This window comes from Manis javanica, chromosome 2 (assembly GCF_040802235.1).
Source record: "Manis javanica isolate MJ-LG chromosome 2, MJ_LKY, whole genome shotgun sequence".
NCBI classification, from domain to species: domain Eukaryota; kingdom Metazoa; phylum Chordata; class Mammalia; order Pholidota; family Manidae; genus Manis; species Manis javanica.
In genome coordinates this window covers 224,645,826-224,666,292 of record NC_133157.1, presented here as the reverse complement: position 1 = coordinate 224,666,292, position 20,467 = coordinate 224,645,826, and the positions used below count along the sequence as shown (strand labels likewise).

Sequence of the window (20,467 nt, the reverse complement as noted above, 5' to 3'; positions counted from 1 at the left end):
CCCCCTTTCCCCTGGTAGCCCAGCTCTGCTTCCTATAACTTGGCCTGGCTGGCCCTGCGGTGCCTGACTTTCCTAGAACACGTCTATCTGGAGAGGAATCACAGGATCAGCCAAAAAGAACAGGTCGACACCTCCACCACCACCTGCCTTAGAAGAGTCAGGGCAGCCCTGGAAGGACAAGAGGGACGGCGGATGCCGGGAGGCGACCCACAAACACCCTCCACGGGCAGAAGGCTGAAGGGGGGCCCATAAAAGGCAGCCGAGGAGCTTTCCCAATGTTCTGAGACGGTGGGAAAAAACAGAACACTTGGCATGTTCAAGAAACAAAGGTCAAAGCTGGCGAGCTTCACTGTTAAATTCACCATGCTGGTCTGAAGCGAACCCTCCATAATGTAAAATGTGTTTCTCAGAGTTCCAGCAACACTTTTAGATTTCCAACTGGGTTAAGGAGATCCACCATAAATTGTTTAAAACAGATTTTCCTGATACTTTGGCTTTAGTCAAAACACAAGTGAAGCACTTTGGGGGGGTGTCTCAGCTCTGTCAAAGCTGTTGTACCCCGTACAGTTACACTGCGGCACGGACTACGTCTTGTAGTTAGCTATGCATGGATCCCTGGACGAGGGCTAAAAGCTGGCTTCTAGACTTAGCTTTGCGCTCACGAACTGGGAGAGATTTGGGGCAAACTACTTAATTAGCATCTCAAAACATCAGAGCCTCATCAGCACCACCAGCAGGACACCGCCTCCCCGAGTCCCAGCAAACGGGCATCAGGTCAGGTGAGGCAGGAGGCGAGCAACCGGGAGAACATACAGAGCTTCCCATAAAGAGACACACAATTAGTAAACAAACGGGGGAAAATACTCAGCCTTCCAAGCCACCAAGAGAACACAGGTTAAAACAAGGGAACTTTCTATCCACCCTGAACCCTGAGCACCCCATGCTGGAGGTGTGATCAGAACGGAAGTTGGGCGGTATGTTTCAGCAGCAGTAAAAACGTTCAAACGGCAGACCCAATAAGCCCTTTCCTGGTAAAATCTTTCTCTTGCTAAAAAGCCAAAGACCTAAACCTAGGCTCACCACAGAATTACCAATCAGAGCGAAAGCGAACCAAAGCGGGAGCCAGCAGACAGAAAACGCATGGTTACGCTTCAGCAGGATGCCAACACGCACCACTAGACAGCTACAGGACAGCTGCGTTCTGAAGTCAGGAAAGTGCTTTAAAATTGACTGTGTGACAGGTGTGCATATCTGTGAATATGCTAAAAAAAACTGGAGTACATTTTAAATGAGTAAATTGTGTGGTCTGTGAATTAAATCTCAATGAAGTTTGTTTAAAAGGAGAAACATTCATTATTAATGCCTTCAACAACGTGTGAGTGCCAGCACCCAGCCCTGGGGGACAGGGACAGACGAAACAAGCCAGAGAGCTGGAGCCTCGGTGGGGAGCTTGCCAATTAAACAAGCGATCAGAACGCAGTGGGCGGAAGTGCCCCAACAGGGAAGCCACGCACTTGGGCAAGGACACCCCAAAGGGGCACAGAGGATCTCGAGGGACCAAGAAAGGCTTCATAGGAAGAACAAAGAGCGGCACGTCTATGCTGAGATGCAAAGGATGAACAAGTGTAGCCAAAGGAAGGCAGGCGGCAAGGAGGACAACGGAAAGGGAGCCGGTGCGGAAGAGGGAGCCGGGGAGGAGGCGCCGCTTTCTTCATCTGATCGCCGGTCGACGGACGCTGGTGTCGCTTTCACTTTTCAGCTGTTATGCGTAATGCTGTGAACATGCACCTGCGAGGCTTTGTGTGGACATGTTTCGAAGCCTCTTGAGTACATACCTAGGGGTGGAACTGCTGGGTCATACTGTACAACTGCTGATCATTCATTTTGCTTCCCAAAATCCCAGACAACAGAACGGTGCCAAACTAGTGTACCTAACATTCCCCAAATAAACCAGCTGCTCCTGATTCCACCAGAATTAGAGAAAGGCTTTCTGCTGGAAACTGTTCCTTTTGCTCAGTCTGGTCTGGAAAATACCAATGTACCCTTTAGGGTCAAGGCCACCTTCTTCACGGAACATTATCTCACCTCTGAAAAGAACCATCAGGTCCCCAGATGCCCCTAGGTCTGCTTAATTCCAGTGACTCCTCTTGGTAAGCAGGGCATCCCCGCAGGACCATGCTCTAGCGATGGTTACCTAGAATGTTCTTGTTAGACAGACAGACATGAGTGGGGTGGAGAGCGAGTGAAGCCCACCAAGAGGGACTCAGAGTTAATCAGATAAAGTCAGAGACGCAGAAAGGACTCACAGATTAATTAGATGAACCCGCAGGGGCCAGGAGTGACTCGAAATGTCCAGACATTCCCAGATGAGAAGCCTCAGCGCAGAGGCACAGCCGACACCAGCGCGCAGCCCACGTGTCCATCTCAGCCACCAGAGCAGGCCTCCAAGGCCAAGCACTGCCAGCCCAGGACCTCTCTGCCCTGCCGCGAACCCCCAGAGAAGAAGCCTCGCGGCAGCTCGTCTGGCCTCAGGCAGGCCCGCTCTGTCGCAGAGCTCCTGTAATGACCTCGCTTTGCCTCCTGGACTTTGGTTTCACGTCTCACGCCACCTGACTTCCCTGCACCATCGAACGGAACTCCTTCCTAACATTCTTCCTGCTGCATGCCCACAGTGTGGCCAGCATTTGGGCACTTCACTACACATTTAACTAAGGACTACCTCCCTGAGAGGCAGGTGGCATCCTCCATGCACAGAGAAGTAAACCAGGGCTGGCAGTAGGCAAACTGTTTGTCCAAGGTCACAGAAGTAGTGAGGATAATGGTATTCAAACCCAGGTTGGTGACAACTCAGAATCGCCTATAGGACTGACAAACGGCACAAGAGAATGCTAAGGGGTGGGAAAGAAGACAGGACCAGGGGACGAGGCAGTCAGATCACCACGGTAACAAGCCCATGGCTCTGGCGGTCTGCAAAGCCCCTCCCATCTCCTAGCTCTCTGCTCCTCACACTGCCTCTCACAGTTGAGTTGGAACCATATTCCTATTCCTACAAAGTAAAACAGGCTTCAGTGACCTGCCCAGTCACCCAGCTCATGAATGAAGAGAGTCGGACCTGAGACACACACCCCCATTCAGCTGAGCCGCCCCCAGGCTTCCAGGCACGGGCTGCTGTGAAACACAGGGATAAGGGGGTGGCACCTAAGATCAGGACAGGAAAGGCCTCCCATGGCTTGAGGTCAGACTTAGGGACGCAGGAGCCACCCATGAGAGAGTCCGGGGACAGAGTGCCACAGGCAGAGGGCCAGGACAGAGGACCTGTAAGCAGGGCAGCATCCTGGACACAGTGAACAAGAGGGGCAAGGAAGGGACGAGGGAAGCAGAGCCCCGAGGACCCCGTACACCACCCACCAGCAAACCCCTCCGGAAACGACTGGGCAGGAAATCCTGATGTTATTACATGTAACAAGGCTTTGTGAGCCAAGAGGCAAATCAAGGGGAGACAGTAGTAGGTAGGTACCTACATATAACAAGGAAAATTCGTTTGTTAGTTGATGAAATCCAAAACATAATAATTGAGTACAATTTTTGTAACACAGGTTTATAAAGTAGAAATTTTTTTTGGAGGGTGATGACATTTCACTTAATTGGGGTTCAAAGTTAGGTTCCCTATCATCAAAATGCTTATAAGGTTCTCCTATAAAAGAACAGTTGGCCATTCTCAGCTTGAAGGCCAAACCAGAAAGGCGGGGGCCGCATCTGACCTGCAGGACAGTCAGCTGGCCCCCACCGTCACCGCGGTGCAGAATTCAAATTCTATTCAAGGTATAACGAGCGGCCATGGGGGCTGTAAGCAGTAGGATGACCCAATCTAAGGCATGTTTTTAAACCACCCCCCAGGCTGCTTGGTAAAGAGCGGATTGTAGAGGGGGGCAGGAGTGGAAGCAGGGCAGCTGCCCAGGTCACAGCAGGGACCTGTGGGCGAGATGCAGCGCCGGCATTCAGACAAGAGCCAGGGCACAGCAACAATCAGCCAGATTCTCATCCAGCTCCAGGTAACAGAACTTCCGCTGGCGCAAGGGAGGGTGTGAGGAAAATCACAGACAACCCCTGGGGTGCTAGCTTGAGTGGTCAGGTGAGGAAAGGCCAGGGGAAGATGGCACAGCACTCTGATGTGGAGAAGTTACGTCCCAGTTAACAGCTGAGCAGGGTCCCACGGACAGGGAGAGGCTGCGGCTGGAGACGATAATCTGAGGGCCACCCACACATGAACGGCACTTAAAGGCAGGGGCGTGAAAACATTACAGCGGGTGAACGAAGCCAACACAAAGGCCACGTGCTGTATGGCCGTGTTCACCTGCAATGCTTGTCCTGGGCACATCGACAGAGGCAGAAAGCAGATTTGTGCCTGCTGACGCCTGGGGGTACCAGGGTAGAGACTGATGGACGTGAGGTTTCTTTCCGGGCGAATGAAGATGTTCTAGGTCACGTGGTGGCAATGGTGGACAATCCTATGACTAATGTACTTTAAATGGGTGACTTGTATGGTATGTGATATATTTCTTGGGCAATTATTTAAAAAATAACACATTTTAGTAAGACATTTGATGTCCTGTAGGCCAAAGCACGGAAGTATTACCTGGAAACAGGATGCTCAAGCATCCCAGGGCTGCCGGGTACCCGAATCCGGTCTCAGAGAAGCCAGGAGACTGGAGTGTGAACTGCCGGTCAGTGTCCTATCTATCCCCACGCTAGCCTAGCAAGATGTGTACTGTACACCCGTTTTGCAGAGGAAGGGAGGCGGGAAGCGGGCCCTGCTGTGCGTTTCTCCATCACCCCCCCAGCACTGCCCACGCTGCCTCAGGGGTACAGCAGCAGAGCGGAGTACTTGCTGACCTTGAGTTCTAACGGTGAGTCCGATTCGTGTGTTTGGTGACAGGACCTGGGACTCTGCACTACTCAGCGGGACAAGGACCACCCTGCCCATCTCAACCTGCACCTTCAGTGACAAGGCAGCCCTGGCCACCTTCCCAGCAGCGTCAGGGCACGGGACCAGATGGGGCAACACACAGTCCTGGGGCAGCCACGCTGGCCACCGCCAGCCGCCTCCATGGCACTGCCCTTCTCTTCCCCTGCCTCCTGCCTCCCACCCACACCCCTCCTCGCCCCCATCAGACAACGGGAGCAATGCATTTGTTAGTTATCAAATAGAACACAAATTAGAAGAATATTTGCACATCTTGGGGAAGAACAGTATGCACACCTATTAGCCCTCTGGGGTCATTCTGCAATTTCCTTGCAAGAGACTCTCCATTTCCCCCTCCGGGTCCCCTTGAGGTACCTTGGGCAGAAGAACCACCCAACCGGGACCAAGGAGCTGGCGTCCTGGTCCCCCAGGGGGGAAACAGCACAGACTCAGGACATTAGTTAAGCACCTCTTTGTGTCAGACACACTGCCATGTGCCTCAGGTACAGTCCCTCTGATCCTACCATAACCCTGCCGGCGGATGAGCTTGGACAGATTCTCAGGGAAACACCATCTACCCAGAGTCCTCCAGAAAAACGCTGAGCCACAAGACAAGCACACAAAGTCCCCTCGCTCCCAGCAGGGACAAGCCCAGGCGGCCACGTGACGTTCCCATCCCACGGGCACAGCACCGCCGCTACAGCGCACACACAGCGCTCTCGGAAACTGTTCTGACGGCAGAAACACTGGAACCAGGACGCCCCAACGCGGGCCCCTCCTGTGGCCTGCTCAGGTCCTGGGCAGGCCCACCAGCATCCGTCACCGCGGCCCCCAAGGAGGCCCCGACCGTGGGGGACCTGTCACCGCACAGCACTGGGCGGCACACCGGGGCAGGGCCCCCCATCCCTCCCCTGGGACTTCGGATCTGAATCCCCGAGACAGTCTGGCCAGCTCCCCTTGCCTTGTGCTCCCTCTTTGACGATTTGACGTCAAAGCAGCGAGTGTTACTTTCCACAGAAATGGGTGTCAGCGGTACCCTCAGCCTGGGCAAGCCAACGAACGCAAGGATCAAACTCGGGGGCGGGCCAGGCCTGGGCTCCAGGCGGCCGTGTGCAGATGCCTCAAAAGCCGCGGACAGATTGCTAAACCGGCCAGTGAGAAGAACCATCAAGGTGACAGCACAGCAGTGGGGGTTCCCCGTGGGCCTGCGGGGTGGCTGCTGCTCCCAGACTGGGCGGCGCGTCCTGGTGCAGCGGGCGGGAGCCAGGCCGGCCCCCCACCCAGCAGCCTCGGCCGGTGGGGGCAGCAGGTGCAGGGCTGCGTCCAGGGGCGGGTGAGAGCCTCCCAGACACCCTGGCGGACACGGGGGGCCACGCGGGCAGGCGGAGTGGCCTGCACCCAGGCAGAATGGAAATGCTGTTGTCCAAGAACTGTCGAAACACGGTGGCCAGAGCACAGGGGACCTTGGGAGGGGGAAGACAGGGGCACCGACGTTCCCACCCCGACTCATGAAGCCGGGCCGCTCCTCCACATGGCTCCAGGCCTGGAGCCGTCAGTCCACCTCCGTGATGCCCCAGAAGCATGCATCGTGTGCCCAGGCGGGAAGCCTCAACAGGGGTGACCCTGGATCAATCATCATAAAAAGTAACACAATCATGTCTCCCAAGAAAAGTCCATAAGCCTCAAGCTAATACTTTTCTGTCTTACAAAAAATGACAGAACCCCGGGGGAACTGAGAGCCTTTCCGTGTGAACACCTGCCGTCACACCTTCTCTTGGGAGTTCACTCGTATCTGCACACGTCAGAGAACCTGTTCGGGGAGGGGCTGGGCAAGAAACCCCAGGTGAGGCCGTCTTTGCCTGCAAATAACCCCCAGGTTCGCGTTGACACGGTGGACAGAGACCCCCCTTGAGCCTGGTGACCTTTTCCCTTGCTTGGCGGCCCTTCTACTCCACATTTAATTTCAGTTCAGCCATATTCAGGAATGTTAATTATCAGCTCTATGGACAGCACCATATGCTCTCCAGAAGCAAGGTCATCCCGCAAATTAAAATACCTACATTAAAATAACAAACTACCACACAATCTGTAACATCGTCATCATACAAATGAGAAAATGGAAGCCCAGGAAGAACTTGATGTGGATCTGAGGTCATGGTAATCACGGGTGAGGTCAGGGGAGAGAGCCCTCTAGACGGCCTGACTTCTGTCCTTCTCCCAGAAGACTCCAGTTAGCCAAGTACCATTACACGTGGGCCTTTAAGGAGACGGCCGCTTCTGTTCAATGGCGTCGAACGTCCCCAGCACCTCTCCTTTCAAACTGAGTGTCTTCTGATCACTAATTCATAGGACCCCAAGTAAGCAGCAAGTCCCCCCTCTCAGGGGTGTCTGAAGGGAAGCCCGGCACCAACTAGACGCCCACCAACAGATCCTCCCACACTGGGACACATGTGAGTGGCAGGGCCCGGGCTCGCTGGGGACTTGTGGGTGGCCTCCGAGAGCAAGTGCACACTGGGGGTCCACTTGGTGATGGGAGGAGGCCCTGCCCCAGGAAGGAGGATGTGTGTTTCAGATGAAACAGCCCACGAAGAGGCTGGTGAGGCAGGCAGCGGTGTGAGCAGCTCTGGGGGCCGCAGGGGCCGTGGCATCATGACTGACAGGCGTGGAACTGTGCACACCCCAATGTAAGGCAAGCGGGGAGGGCGGCACCAAGAGGGAGAGAGGAGTGCCATGGGGCAGGCTGGCACTCAGAAGTCCAAGGCCAGGGAGCAGAGGCCGCTCAGACTGGACACTGCGCTGGGCTCTGTGTCCCCACAAGGGCTAGGTCACGGGGTGGGGCGGTGTTCAAGACATTGCAGGGGGCCGGCAGCAGGTGGGAGCGCAGGGAGAGCCAGTCACCAATCAGAACACAAAGGTTCAATACAGTGAGCGACAGACCAGCCCGTGCCCCGGTCAACAGGGCGAGAGACGCCCTGTCCTGGGAGGCGGCGTTCTCTGCTCTGTCTCCCTTCAGAGAAGGCCCCGGTGCACACCACTCATCCAGCAGCCTGATGCGGAGCCTTCTGCTCGACCTCCAAACCACGGGCAGCACGAAGACGAACACAATCCAGATGCGACATGAAAGGCGTGGAAACCAAAACGCAAGAGCAGAAGCCGGGCTGCCCTCTGCTGGCACCACCATCCGGGCAGTGACCCGCGTGGGGCACCTAAAGTCCTGAAAGAAGATGGCAGCTCCTCCACACAGAGGATACAAAGAGCCACAACTGGCAGTAAGTGAGGACATTAGCAATGAGGTGCTACGGGAGTTCACTCCTCACAGATGGCCTTGGGAGTCACGACAGGAAAATCACCACCTGCTTTAAAGAAAGCTGGAGTTTCAGCAGGTGCTACTGGGAAGAGAGGCCTTCTTAGCAACAAGCCACTCCTATTCTGGGGCCAAGGAGGAGACGACAATGAAGGGGGCACAGCCAGGGGACAGCAACAGGCAAAGACAAGGAGGGAAATACATACTGACCTTAAAGACATGAAGGCAGAGAAGCACAAAGCTGGCAAACGCCAGGATGCGGGCGTGACGGTGTGGGGTGCCTGAGCCGTCTGAGGCCCCCCGGGCACCCTGGTCTGACAGGGGCACTGTAGTACACAGTGACCTGCCACCGGGCAGAATGACCGACTCCCCAGCCGACACAGCACTGCCCTCTCCAGACTGTGCCCAGCTGGAGAGAGCTGCCTCATGCCTGGTCTTGCCCCTTCCTGGGAGCAGCGTGCCCCCGACGGGGGGTAAATGGGTACAGGGTCCTAGCCCCTCCCCACACAGCAGGACGCCTCTTCGGAGGACCGTCCCAGCTTCAGAGGTCCCATTGCTTCTGCTGAGGCCCGACCCCCCAAGCTGCTGAGAGTCCTCTTCAGAAACCACCCCCTCCCCAGGGTAACTGCGTTCCCGGCCAGTGAGGGAGCAGGCAGGCAGAGCCCCCGTTCGATGCAGGGGGACTGCGCAGGCCTGTGCCGGCTGAGGCACGCAGCGGGCCAGCTGGGGCTCGGCTCCCCTTTGCCCCAGCCTGCCTCCATCTCTTCCCTTCGCGGCTGTTGACGCAGGAGCACCGCATGTCCATCTCCTCAGCAGAGGGCGCGTCACAGCACCCAGCCCGCAGCAGAGCAACGCAGGCAGAAAACCTGACTGAGCCCCCTCTGGCTGTAGGATCCTCAGCGCCTGCAGGAGACATAGCGGGGCCCTGCCGGCAGCAAAATTAGCATATCAGGGCCAGGGAGGAGGCCAGGTTGGAAATCAGTGGAGTATGACCAAAACCCCAAAAGCAAATGATGCTCAGCCACGGTGTGAGACGAGGACCAAGGAAGGACCCAGAAGCGGCCATGACACGTAGACAGAAGAGCCTACAAGACGCCATCGGTGCAAACACAGGGCCATGTCTGCAGTGGTGGAAGGCGAGGGAGAAGTCACCCCTGAGGGGAGCAGTGACCGGAAGGGACACAAAGTGGGCCCTGGGATTCTGGCCACATTTCCAATGTGGATGCTGTGACAGGAGTGGCCTCTGAGAAAACTCCCTGGGCTGTGTCCTCATGACATGCACGCTTCTCTGTATCATGTCCTGCTGTGACATGTGCATCTAATACAATGTAGGTGGAGGCACAGGGAGCCCACAGGAGGCGGACAGGCAGAAGGGAACAGCAGAGTCGGGTGAGAGAGCGCCCAGGGAGGAGAGACAGGATGGCACGGTGGGCACACGGAGTGGAGGGAGCCAGTGGGGAGCAGCGGGGGGGCAGGCATGGGGTCAGCAGGGGGCACGGTGGGCACACGGAGTGGAGGGAGCCAGTGGGGAGCAGCGGGGGGGCAGGCATGGGGTCAGCAGGTGGCACGGTGGGCACACGGAGTGGAGGGAGCCAGTGGGGAGCAGCGGGGGGGCAGGCATGGGGTCAGCAGGGGGCACGGTGGGCACACGGAGTGGAGGGAGCCAGTGGGGAGCAGCAGGGGGGCAGGCATGGGGTCAGCAGGGGGCACGGTGGGCACACGGAGTGGAGGGAGCCAGTGGGGAGCAGCGGGGGGGCAGGCATGGGGTCAGCGGGGGGCATGGTGGGCACATGGAGTGGAGGGAGCCAGTGGGGAGCAGCGGGGGGAGCAGGCATGGGGTCAGCAGGGGGGCATGGTGGGCACATGGAGTGGAGGGAGCCAGTGGGGAGCAGCGGGGGGGGCAGGCATGGGGTCAGCAGGGGGGCACGGTGGGCACACGGAGTGGAGGGAGCCAGTGGGGAGCAGCGGGGGGAGCAGGCATGGGGTCAGCAGGGGGCACGGTGGGCAGTATCACTGGGCACCCAGGGAGGTGAGTCAGGGTGGCACGGGGAGCCAAGGACCTGCTGGAACATGGAGGCTTCTTACCAGCAGAGAACTGGGGACATCACCCACCAAACCCAAGCCTGGGGCCTTGCGAGCAACACCAAGTGTGCTCCTGCACAGCCCCTGGGGAAGCCACAGTCGGCAGGCACTCACCTTGATCCGACAGGAAGTCCAGCATGGTCTGCAGCAGGAAGGACAGGTGCCTGACAGAAAGGGCGGGGTTGCCCATCCTTCGGGACGCGTAGACCAGCTCGTGCAGCAGGCGCACCTGGACAGCGGCCCAGCCCCGGTGAGCACCTGCAACGACAGCGACAGCGACAGAGCGTCACGGAAGTGCCTGCAGAGGGCGCGGCGGCCCCAGGAGGGAAGGGACGAGCCTTTTTCAGAAATATGCTCAACACAATGTGTAAAACTTGGTGATTTAAAGACAAACACCCCAAACATCAAACTCAAAGCACAACAAAAATATGGCCCCTGTGTTTACATACCGAAAGAACTGTTAGGCGATATTTTCCCACACATTAAAAAATGTTCTAGATTTTCTCTGCAGAGATACAATTTAAAAAATAACCCACTTTGAAATCATAATAATGTTAGAACCAGAGATTATGTTTTCTGTGGCATGTATTTGGGTTACAGACATAATTTTTTTTTCCCCAAGAAAATACTGACATGTGATAGGCCTTTGTTACCGACCATCAAGGACATTAAATTAAGAAACACAACGTTTCTCTAAAGCATAAGGAAAGGACAGAGAAGCAGATAGCTAAATTTTAAAAAGGTAGACTTTCATGGCTGCTCCTTCCAAAATAATTCATCATGTTTGAAATTAAAGGTGGGGGGATCAGTTGTACAGCCACTGAAAAGCATCTCCGTAAAAATCGCAGAATTTTAGAGTCATTTATTCCATTTTCTTTTCGGCAACAATTACAACTTTTAAACACTTGCCACCTTAAAATCCTTCATGAAGATGACATGGTAACAGGAATCCAGAACAGGTTACCACAGGCCATTGTGCACCCAAGGCCCTGGGGGCTGCAGAAAAGCTGGGAAAAGACTCCGATCAAAGGAACCCCCCCAAGAGCCCTTCCTGATCCCCACCCTGTGCTGCCCCACACAGCTGGCCCCTTCTTTCGGGGTACTCCCAAGGCATCGTGCACAGCTTCGGGCCCACGGGCATCACCTGGCAGGTCCTGCCATGTCCCTGTGCGCCCTGCACCTGCTTCTCCCAGCGATCCTTAGCTGCCTCGGCAGGCAGGACTGTCTTATTCACCCGAGGAGCCTGAACGCCTAGCGGATGCCTGACACACAGTGGGTACTTAACAAGCATGTGGGTCAAGCTGAAACCTGATGAAAGGACTGCCCCGATTTTTCAGACATGCCTGCTGAAGTATGCAGGGGAAAATGACAGGATTCCTGGAATTTGCTGCAAAGTGCTTCAGCAAAGAATAAAACAAGATGAAAGACGTGACTGCAGCAAATGTGGCAGAATTCTGGTAATTACTTAATCTGGGTGATGGGCTCACTGCACTATTCTCTCTAATTTGTGTATATTTAAATTACTTCATAACTTTTAAACTGCAATTCCTGGAACTGACCAAACACACACACACACACACACACACACACACAAAGCCACTACCTTATATCACCATTTACCTTACAAAAATTTTTTGGAATTTAAAATGGCAGCACTTTTCACTGAGAGAAGAGACCAAATGTCAAAACAAGATAAGAGATTTTTAAAGGATTAAGAAGCTGAAGTCAGTGTTGTCACTAGCCCGGTCATGAATTCTAAATGAGCAAGTTTAACTAATCTCAATAACTACTGTATCAAAAAGGTTTTCTCGGTTAAGAATCGGAAAAATCTCACTTTGTCGATTTTTTTTTAAACATATGATTCACATTCTGAGTAAGAGTGGGTATAAATTTCTTAACACTAAATAGTTCACAAGTCATAATGTCTCTGTGATTCAAATTGCTGCTCCTACAAAATCTAAATCTTTTCATTCTCAGAACAGTTTTACAGCATACGACCCAGTGATAAAATTTTCAACACTCTTGTATTTGAAAAGTTCTCCAATTTGAGAGTTTATTACATCAGCTATTGCCTGTGAGCAAATCCATTTGTCTTGCCAGTCTCTTTCCTAAGAGTTCCTGGGGATTTTAAACCCTCATTCAGGAAAATGCTGAGGAAAAGACATGATCAAAAATCTCCATATACACAACAGAATGTGATTAAAATGATAATAAGCAGCCCACTAAGCTAGCAAACACGGGACACATCCGTGTTCCTACCTCAACTTTCCATAACCAGCTAGTGAAAATGCTCATTTCAACAAATAGACAGAAATACATTTCAGGTCCTGAAAATACAATTTACCTTTCATTCATAGGTACAGAGGGTTAGATTTCCATTTAACTCTCTGAGAAATGTTTAAAGTGATCCAGAGCAACAGTGGAGGTAGGGTTCAAAGTGACTTTTTTCTTATGAACTATACATTTCTACCTTACTTGATCTCACTCCCTTACCTTCTTTCTCAGCTCCTGTCACAAAATTATGGCAAATGCCCCTCCCAAAATAGAGGGCTAAACAAAACCAGCAAATCACTTGGAGGTGTACTTATTTGTTATATTTCTCAAAAGAAACATGTTCCAGTCACCTGATTTAACAATTAAGGTCAGGACACAAACCCTACCCAATAAAGGGCAACAGGTGCACGCTGTCACCACTGCTCGGCGGGCTTGGTCCTACTTTACACATATTTACTCGGACACTTGCGATATGCCAGCAAGGGCACCCAGCCAGAGTCAGGGGCCTCTGCTCTCACAGGGCTCACAAGGCTCACAGGCCAGCAGGCGACGTAGATGTCAAATCATCGGCCCAATTTATTTCTAAAATGCACTTGCAAATCATGGGTGTGCTATGGGGAAGAACATTAGGATTCAAGGAAAGAGAAAAATAAAAGGATTCCCCTTGGGCCGAGGGACCATCGGGACCTCTCTGGAGGTGCTGGACACTGACCAGTGAAGAGCAAGGACCAGGGCTCCTCGAAGAAGGAAGAGCCATGAGAAGGTCTCCAACCAGTGGGCTCTGAGGCATATCTAAGACCGGCCCCAGCACGGAAGGAAAGAATCAGGACAGCTTGCATGAAAGCTAAACATGACTTGCATAAGGCCAGTGTGGCGCACTCTCACTCTGGAGCCAGCCTGGAGTTACACCCAAAGGACGCAAAACAAAGTAACTGGAAAGCAATTCCAGTCTTTCCTGAAGTCTCCCAGAAGCACGCTGCAACATTCAACTTCGAAATGACATTTAACCTCAAATAACATGTAACCTCGAAATAACATTTAACCCTCTGAATAACGTTTAACCTCAAATAACATTTAACCTCGAATAACATTTAACCTCAGAATGACATTTAACCTCGGCAAGCCCCCAGCCCCTCAGCTCACACAGGCTCACAGTGCCCTCTCACCAAGCTGCGAGTAGTGACAAACCCTGGTGGCTGCTTACCGTGGAGGCCACAACTAGCCTGGGTGGGAATTAGGAAAAAAGAATCCCCTCTGGGCAAGCACAACGCTAGACATACTACGTGAGAAGTAAAGGAGTTTTACGTGACGTCAGGACTGACGTCAGGGCAAGTGCAGTACACTCGGGGCTTCCGCCCGGTACAGGCCACACCGCGGGCAGCAACCCCTGGCAGAGCAGCTGTTCTGTATCTGTCACTTGAAATGCTGGGAAATACTGAAGAAAATGTGATCACCTTTTGATAATGTTTCTTCTAGTGTCCAATGACAATTTTTTGATAAATAAAAGTATCCTTGACTTCAAGACTAACTACAAAGCTACAATAATCAAGATAGTGTGGTACTGGCAAAAGAACAGACCAATAGACCCACGGAACAGAATAGAGAATCCGGAATAAACCCACATACACACAGCTGACTGGCCTCTGGGAAAGGGGCAGAAGCAGTGACACAATGGAGCAAACACATGGTGGTGGGACAGTGGGCGTCCACATACAGAAAACGAATCCACACACAGACTATACCCGTCATACAAACTAACTCAAAAGAGACCACAGACAAAAATGTAAATTGCAAACTATAAAACTCCTAGAGGATAATAAGGAAGAGACCTAGATGACGTTGCATTTGGCAATGACTTTTTAGACACAGTACCAAAGGCACAGTCCGTGAAAGAAAAGGCTTATAATCTGAACTTCATTAAAGTTAAAAACTTGTACTCTGCAAAAAACAATGTCAAAAGAATAACAGAAACCAAATACTTAGAGGATATGGGAAAAATACTTGCAAAAAGACACATATGGTAAAGGACTGGTATCCAAACTATACCAAAAACTCTTAACACTCAACAATAAGAAAATGAACAATCCAGTGAAAACATGGAAAGAAGACATGGACAGACACCTCACCAAAGATACACAGACAGCAAAGAGACACATATATGAAAAGATGCTCCACACCATATGTCTTCAGGGAAATGCAAATTAAAACAATGAGATACCATTACACACCTATTAGAATGGCCAAAATCCAGAATCCCAACACCACCAAATGCTGACAAGGAAGCACAGCGACAGGAAGTCTCACTCACTGCTGGTGGGAATGCAGAACGGAAGCCACTTTGGAAGACAGTTTGGCAGTTTCTTTTAAAAATGAACATATGACCCAGTAATAGTGGATCTACTCAAATAACTTAAAAACTTACATTCACACAGAAACCTGCACATGATGTTTATATTTATAGCAACTTCATTCAGAGTTGCCAAAATTTGGAACTTACATTCACACAGAAACCTGCACATGATGTTTATATTTATAGCAACTTCATTCAGAGTTGCCAAAATTTGGAAACAGCCAGGGTGTCCTTCAGTAGGTGAATGGACAAGTAAACGGGTCCATCCACACGATGGAATATTATTCAGCACTAAAAAGAAATGAGCTCTCAAGCCACGAACAGACATAGAGGAACCTTTAATGCATATGCTAAGTAAAAGCAGCCAATCTGAGAAGGCTACTTACTGTACGATTCCTACTATAAAACACGCTGGAATAGGCGAAACTATGGAGACAGCGTGTGAAGGACCAGGGGTGGCCAGGGTCCTGGAGGGCAGGATAAGAAGGCAGAGCCCAGAGGGCTTTAGGGCAGTGAAGCTATTCTGGAAGATGCTCTAATGGCAGATACATGTCATTTTTACACATTTGTCCAAACCCACAGAATTTACACCACCAGGAGCAAGCCCGAAGGTGAACTGCGGACTCTGGGTGATGGCCATGCAGGTTCTGGATTGTGACAAATACACCCTGTGGAGGGGACACTGACAATGGGGGTGGGGGAGGGCAGCGGAAATACAGGAAATCTCCACACTTCATGCTCAATTTTGCTGTGAATAAAAACCTGCTGTAAAAAATAGTGTAATTTTTAAAAAATGCAACTATACAGGGGAAAGTGAGGTGGTGGGAGGAACATGAGGTTAACTTTTACATGATTTACACTTTTAAGAAGAACAAGCACCCCCCAAGGACATACAAGCATCCTCTCTCCTTATACCGGGGCATTCTATGCTTCACGGTGCGGCCCAGACACTGGCGCCTCCGGGGCCACAACCGGTGTTCACCGCGCAGCACCTGGGGGCTCCGTTCCTGCTGTTCCCCTTCCGCCTGCCAGTGTGCCCTGCAGAACGGGATGGGAAGGGGCCTGCTGTGTCGGAGGCGCACACGAGGGAGGCCATCACAGCCCGCCGCCTTCTCGCTCCCGGCCGCCTCGTCCTAGCAGGCGGACCGTGGTGATGGCGCACTGAGGACGGCACTGTTGGGTTGATGCCCTTTCTTTCATGTTGCCAATTCTCCCTCTGGAGAAGCAGAAAGGTGTTTAGTGCTGGAGTGGCTACAGAGTAGTCAGGAATTCAGACACAGCCTCACCCCAGAAGCCAATCCCCTGGATGCTGGAAATAAGGCACATGCAGGCCAGTGGGGACCCAAGAGCCACGCTCTCCTGAAAACCTGTGCTGCCCCTCACCGCCTTCCTCATTTGCAGCCCTGGTTCAGGTGAGCTTCCCGTAAAACACACTACTACAAGGGCAGCAGCCAATCTTACTGGACCCAATCCCTCATCCTGGCTCAGGCTGCCCAGCCCCCCAAATCCAGCGACACACCACCCCCTCCCCTAACTATCCTCTACCGCCGTGGTCCGACTGGACCTGGAGCCGCCACTCAGGGCCCCTCCATTACCTATGAGTGTGCCCAACAGAAACAATGCCAGGCAGAACCCAGCTTCCCTTCCCGGACCCCAACTTCCCTATCTGTAGAGAGCAGGTCAGAGCCAGACCATCCTTCTCAGCACAGTGTGGGACTTCTCCAGGCATGGACACCCAGGCCTCACTCCTCCCCTCCCCGGGCTGCCACTGAAGGAGAGGGGCCCACGGCTGAGTCAGAGAAGGGAGCAGGCCCTGGGGACGAGAGACAGGCCCCGGCCAGGGCTGACAGCCCAAAGGGGATGGCTGACCCAGAAGGACTCCATCAGCAGTGACAGGTCCCGTGAGAAGGCTTTCATTTCTGGGTGATGAGTCCCCATTATCCTCTGGCACCAAGGTGATATTCAGTTAAACACACACATGGTCTTGGTACTTCAGGAACTGAGGGCGATCCTGAGACCACAGTTGGGCAAAGTTGTTCGGAGAGAATAGAAACAGCCCTGGAGGCAGTCAGAGGCCCACAAGAGGTGCCACACAGAAATCAGGACCATCTCTGGAGATCTTTCTGCAACTGTCCTGAGGCTCCTTGTCTGTAAAGGAGACCCGGATGCTGAAACCACAGGTGCATCAGCGTTAATTTATCTAGTACTCAGAGTCCATCTGAGAGTCCCAGTCATGAAACAGGTGCTGAGCAAACCTTAGGTTCCATGACATCTCTTAGAAGAACTCAGAAGACAAAAGAAATTGGGGAAAGGAAGAGTAGGTGACATGGCAGGCGGGATTTTTTCCTGCCATAATTCCACTTGCGTAGGATAATGAAATAGGGTCTGGAGCGATGCCCTGAATGAATTCAGATGTGATGGTCTGTTCATTTGTTTATCCTAACCGCACGGCACAGTGTGTTGAGGACAGACGCCAAGCAAGAACCACAAAATGTTTGCTGAATAGCAAGATCTTGTAGAGAGGGTCTCCAAATCTACTTTTGACCTCCTGCACTTAGTACCATCACCAATGACTGAGACAAAAGCCAGGGACAGAATTCACATTCAGAATTACCCAACCAATCACTGACAACATCCTGTGTAGGCAAATGTCCAGTGCCATGTTTAGTTTCTTAAAATCAGCAGCAAGGGTACAGGATGGAGGAGACCAGGCACGGTCGAGCAGAGAAACTATTATGTGAGCCCAATTTAAAAGAGGATGCACTCAGGCTCTGTCAGTAGAGAAGCACGCAGACTGTCCCTGTCAGCACTGGGCCTGCCAAATTTCACCCTCGTGGCCACAGGGATACAGGACATCGTAGGCCCTACAGACAAAAATCCAAGAGGGCTTCATTCCCACCGACCCCTTCTGAGTGCACACGCTCACACACCAAGCCTCAGCTCTTCCTGTCACAAAGGGCAGAGCACAACAGACCAGAGCATTACAGGAGTGTTTGACAGTAATTCTGGCCAAAAAAAATGATGTCAGACAAAACTGTGCACTCAGCCCAGGGATATACGGTAAACTACAGTCCACACACCAAATCTGGACCCCAATCTATCTTTCTAAGTAAAGTTTTGTTGGCTTATATATTGCCTGTGGCCACTTTCACACCACAGCAGCTGAGCTCAGTAGATGCAACAGAGACCACAAAGCCTAAAATATTTACTATCTGGCCCTTGACAGAAAAGCTTTCCAACCCTCGCTGTGAGCTAATCGGAGTTCATTCTGAGAATGTGATTTAACAGAAATGGATTCTACCAAGTCAAAGTGTTGCTCTGGGAGGATGGTGGGAATGTTGGGAAGTCTGCAGAAATTTACTTTTTGGGAACTTTCCTGACAACTGGAGGTGCATTAGAGGAAGGCTGTGGAAGGACCCGAGGGCTCTCTGCAGACACCTACAGCGTCATCACATGAAGAAATGCATTGTCCTCAATACCACTGCTCTGCTTACCGCACACACCACACGGTACCACACAAGACTGTCGATCATCTGATGTATACATGTGCCAGGAAACAGACATGCCTGAGGTATTCCAGGAGGTGAAAATAAGGAGGTAGGTGCTTTTTAAATTCAACTTAGTGGAGAACCCTGATAGCAGAATATTCCAAAAACAGAACGGGATTCACCATTAAGACCTCAGGTCAGGACAGGTCTTCAGGCTGACACACATGACCATATAAAAGACATGCCGGAGCACCCATTTTTGCCCTGCTCGGGCAGGAATCTAGAAGACAGCTCAGTTCTTCCCCTATTTACAGGCCCATGCTGCGCTAACCCTAGATATGTCCTACCCTACACTGGCATCACAAAATAAGGATTTACCACCAAATGCATACCCACATGTGTACACAAGTATATTTATTCTGGGTAGGTAGATTTTTGCTAAGTTGGCTAACTTTCATAAGATAAGTAAAATTCATTAGGTATTTAAGGCGCGCTGTGGAGGATACACCAGGTCAATGAGCTCAGAGATTTCTGACTCACACTGATTAAGATTTAAGTATGCTAGCCCACATGCAAAGCCCCCCTGCTTTGTTATGATTTTATTATCTTCTGTCCACAGGTGTGGGACAGGCTGCAGTCATCCTGGAAGCCGGCAACCATCACAGCATCTGACATTTATAGCAGCAGGTGCTCAAACCACACCTGGTTAATTGAATTAAAGCAATATTTGAGTTCCAGCAACAAGACTGTCAGTACCTTTGCTGAAGTCCTTTGGATCCAGAGACAGACTGTAGCCCGGAAGTGTCTCCAGGAGCAGCTTGTAGCAGGCCCTCCACCCCGGCTCTGAGATGCTGGGGGCCACACACTGCATGGCAGCCACACGCTTGAAGAATGCTGACTTGCGATGGAAGCCGATCAACTCATAGAGCTCAGACAGGATGCTGTATCGCTGAATTTTTTCTTCTTCAGAAAGCTGAAGCACAGAAAAAAGTAAAAAGCTATTGAAAAAAAACTTAAAAAGGAAAACACCCAAAAAAGCCTTTTCAGAAAACAAAGCCATGACGAAACATCCAGGAGTGGGAGATCTGCATGGCACTCTGTGACAGGACAGAATCAGCAAAGCCTGGGAGCGGCTTTCATGACATCTCTTCAAGCTCATCCTGTCCTTTTGCTAATAAGGCCCATATTCTCTGCGACAAAGGTATCCGCTACATGTCACATGACATCTACTCTGAGCTCCTTTACAAAAGAAAAGGAACGGATCATCTAGATACCAGGATTCTGGCAGGGACTCACATCAAATACAAAACGTCTCCAAGCAGAAAATATACAGAACCGTGTAACAAGACAATGAATTTTTAATACCACCACCTGACTAAAGACTGCAAGGCTCATAAAATGGTTTATTCCATCCATAACCTAACTGACTTGTCCTAAAAAAAACCCTAGGATATATGGAACCACAAAGACCCCAAACATCCAAAGCCATCCTGCGAAGGAAGAACAAACCTGGAGGTAGTATGCTTCCTGACATCAAGCTATACTATAAAGCTATAGTATAAAGCTATAGTAAGGAAAACAGTATGGTACCAGCACAAGAACAGACCCATGCATCAAAGGAATAAGATAAAGAGCCCAGATATAAACCCACACATATACAATTAATATACAATAAAGGAGCCATGAATATACAATGAGGTAAAGACAGCCTCTTCAATAAAGGGCCTTGGGAAAACTGGACGGCTACACACAAGACAAGGAAACAATTACTGGCTATCTCCACACACAAAAGTAAACTCGAAATGGATCAAAGACCTAAATGTGAGACATGAAATCATAGAACTAAGAAGAAAACATAGGCAGAAAAATCTCTTGAGCATAAATAAGCATGAGCAATATTTTTCTGGACATATTTCCCTGGGCAAGGAAAAATCAAAAGTGAACAAGTGGGACTACATTAAACTACAAAGCTTCTGTACAGCAAAGGACACCATCAGCAGAACAAA

At 51.4% G+C, this 20,467-nt stretch overlaps 1 protein-coding gene across 7 annotated transcripts in view; it reads right to left on the bottom strand.

The window, feature by feature from the left end:
• The window catches only part of TRAPPC9 (trafficking protein particle complex subunit 9), a 588,199-nt gene that overhangs the window by 474,259 nt on the left and 93,473 nt on the right, over positions 1–20,467 (bottom strand). For all 7 annotated transcript variants that reach the window (XM_073230280.1, XM_073230285.1, XM_073230286.1 and 4 more), the window contains 2 exons: positions 19,218–19,434; positions 10,464–10,607 (listed from right to left, as the gene is read on the bottom strand). In XM_073230280.1, coding sequence (XP_073086381.1) covers positions 10,464–10,607; positions 19,218–19,434 — 361 coding nt within the window. The remainder of the gene's footprint in view (positions 1–10,463; positions 10,608–19,217; positions 19,435–20,467) is intronic.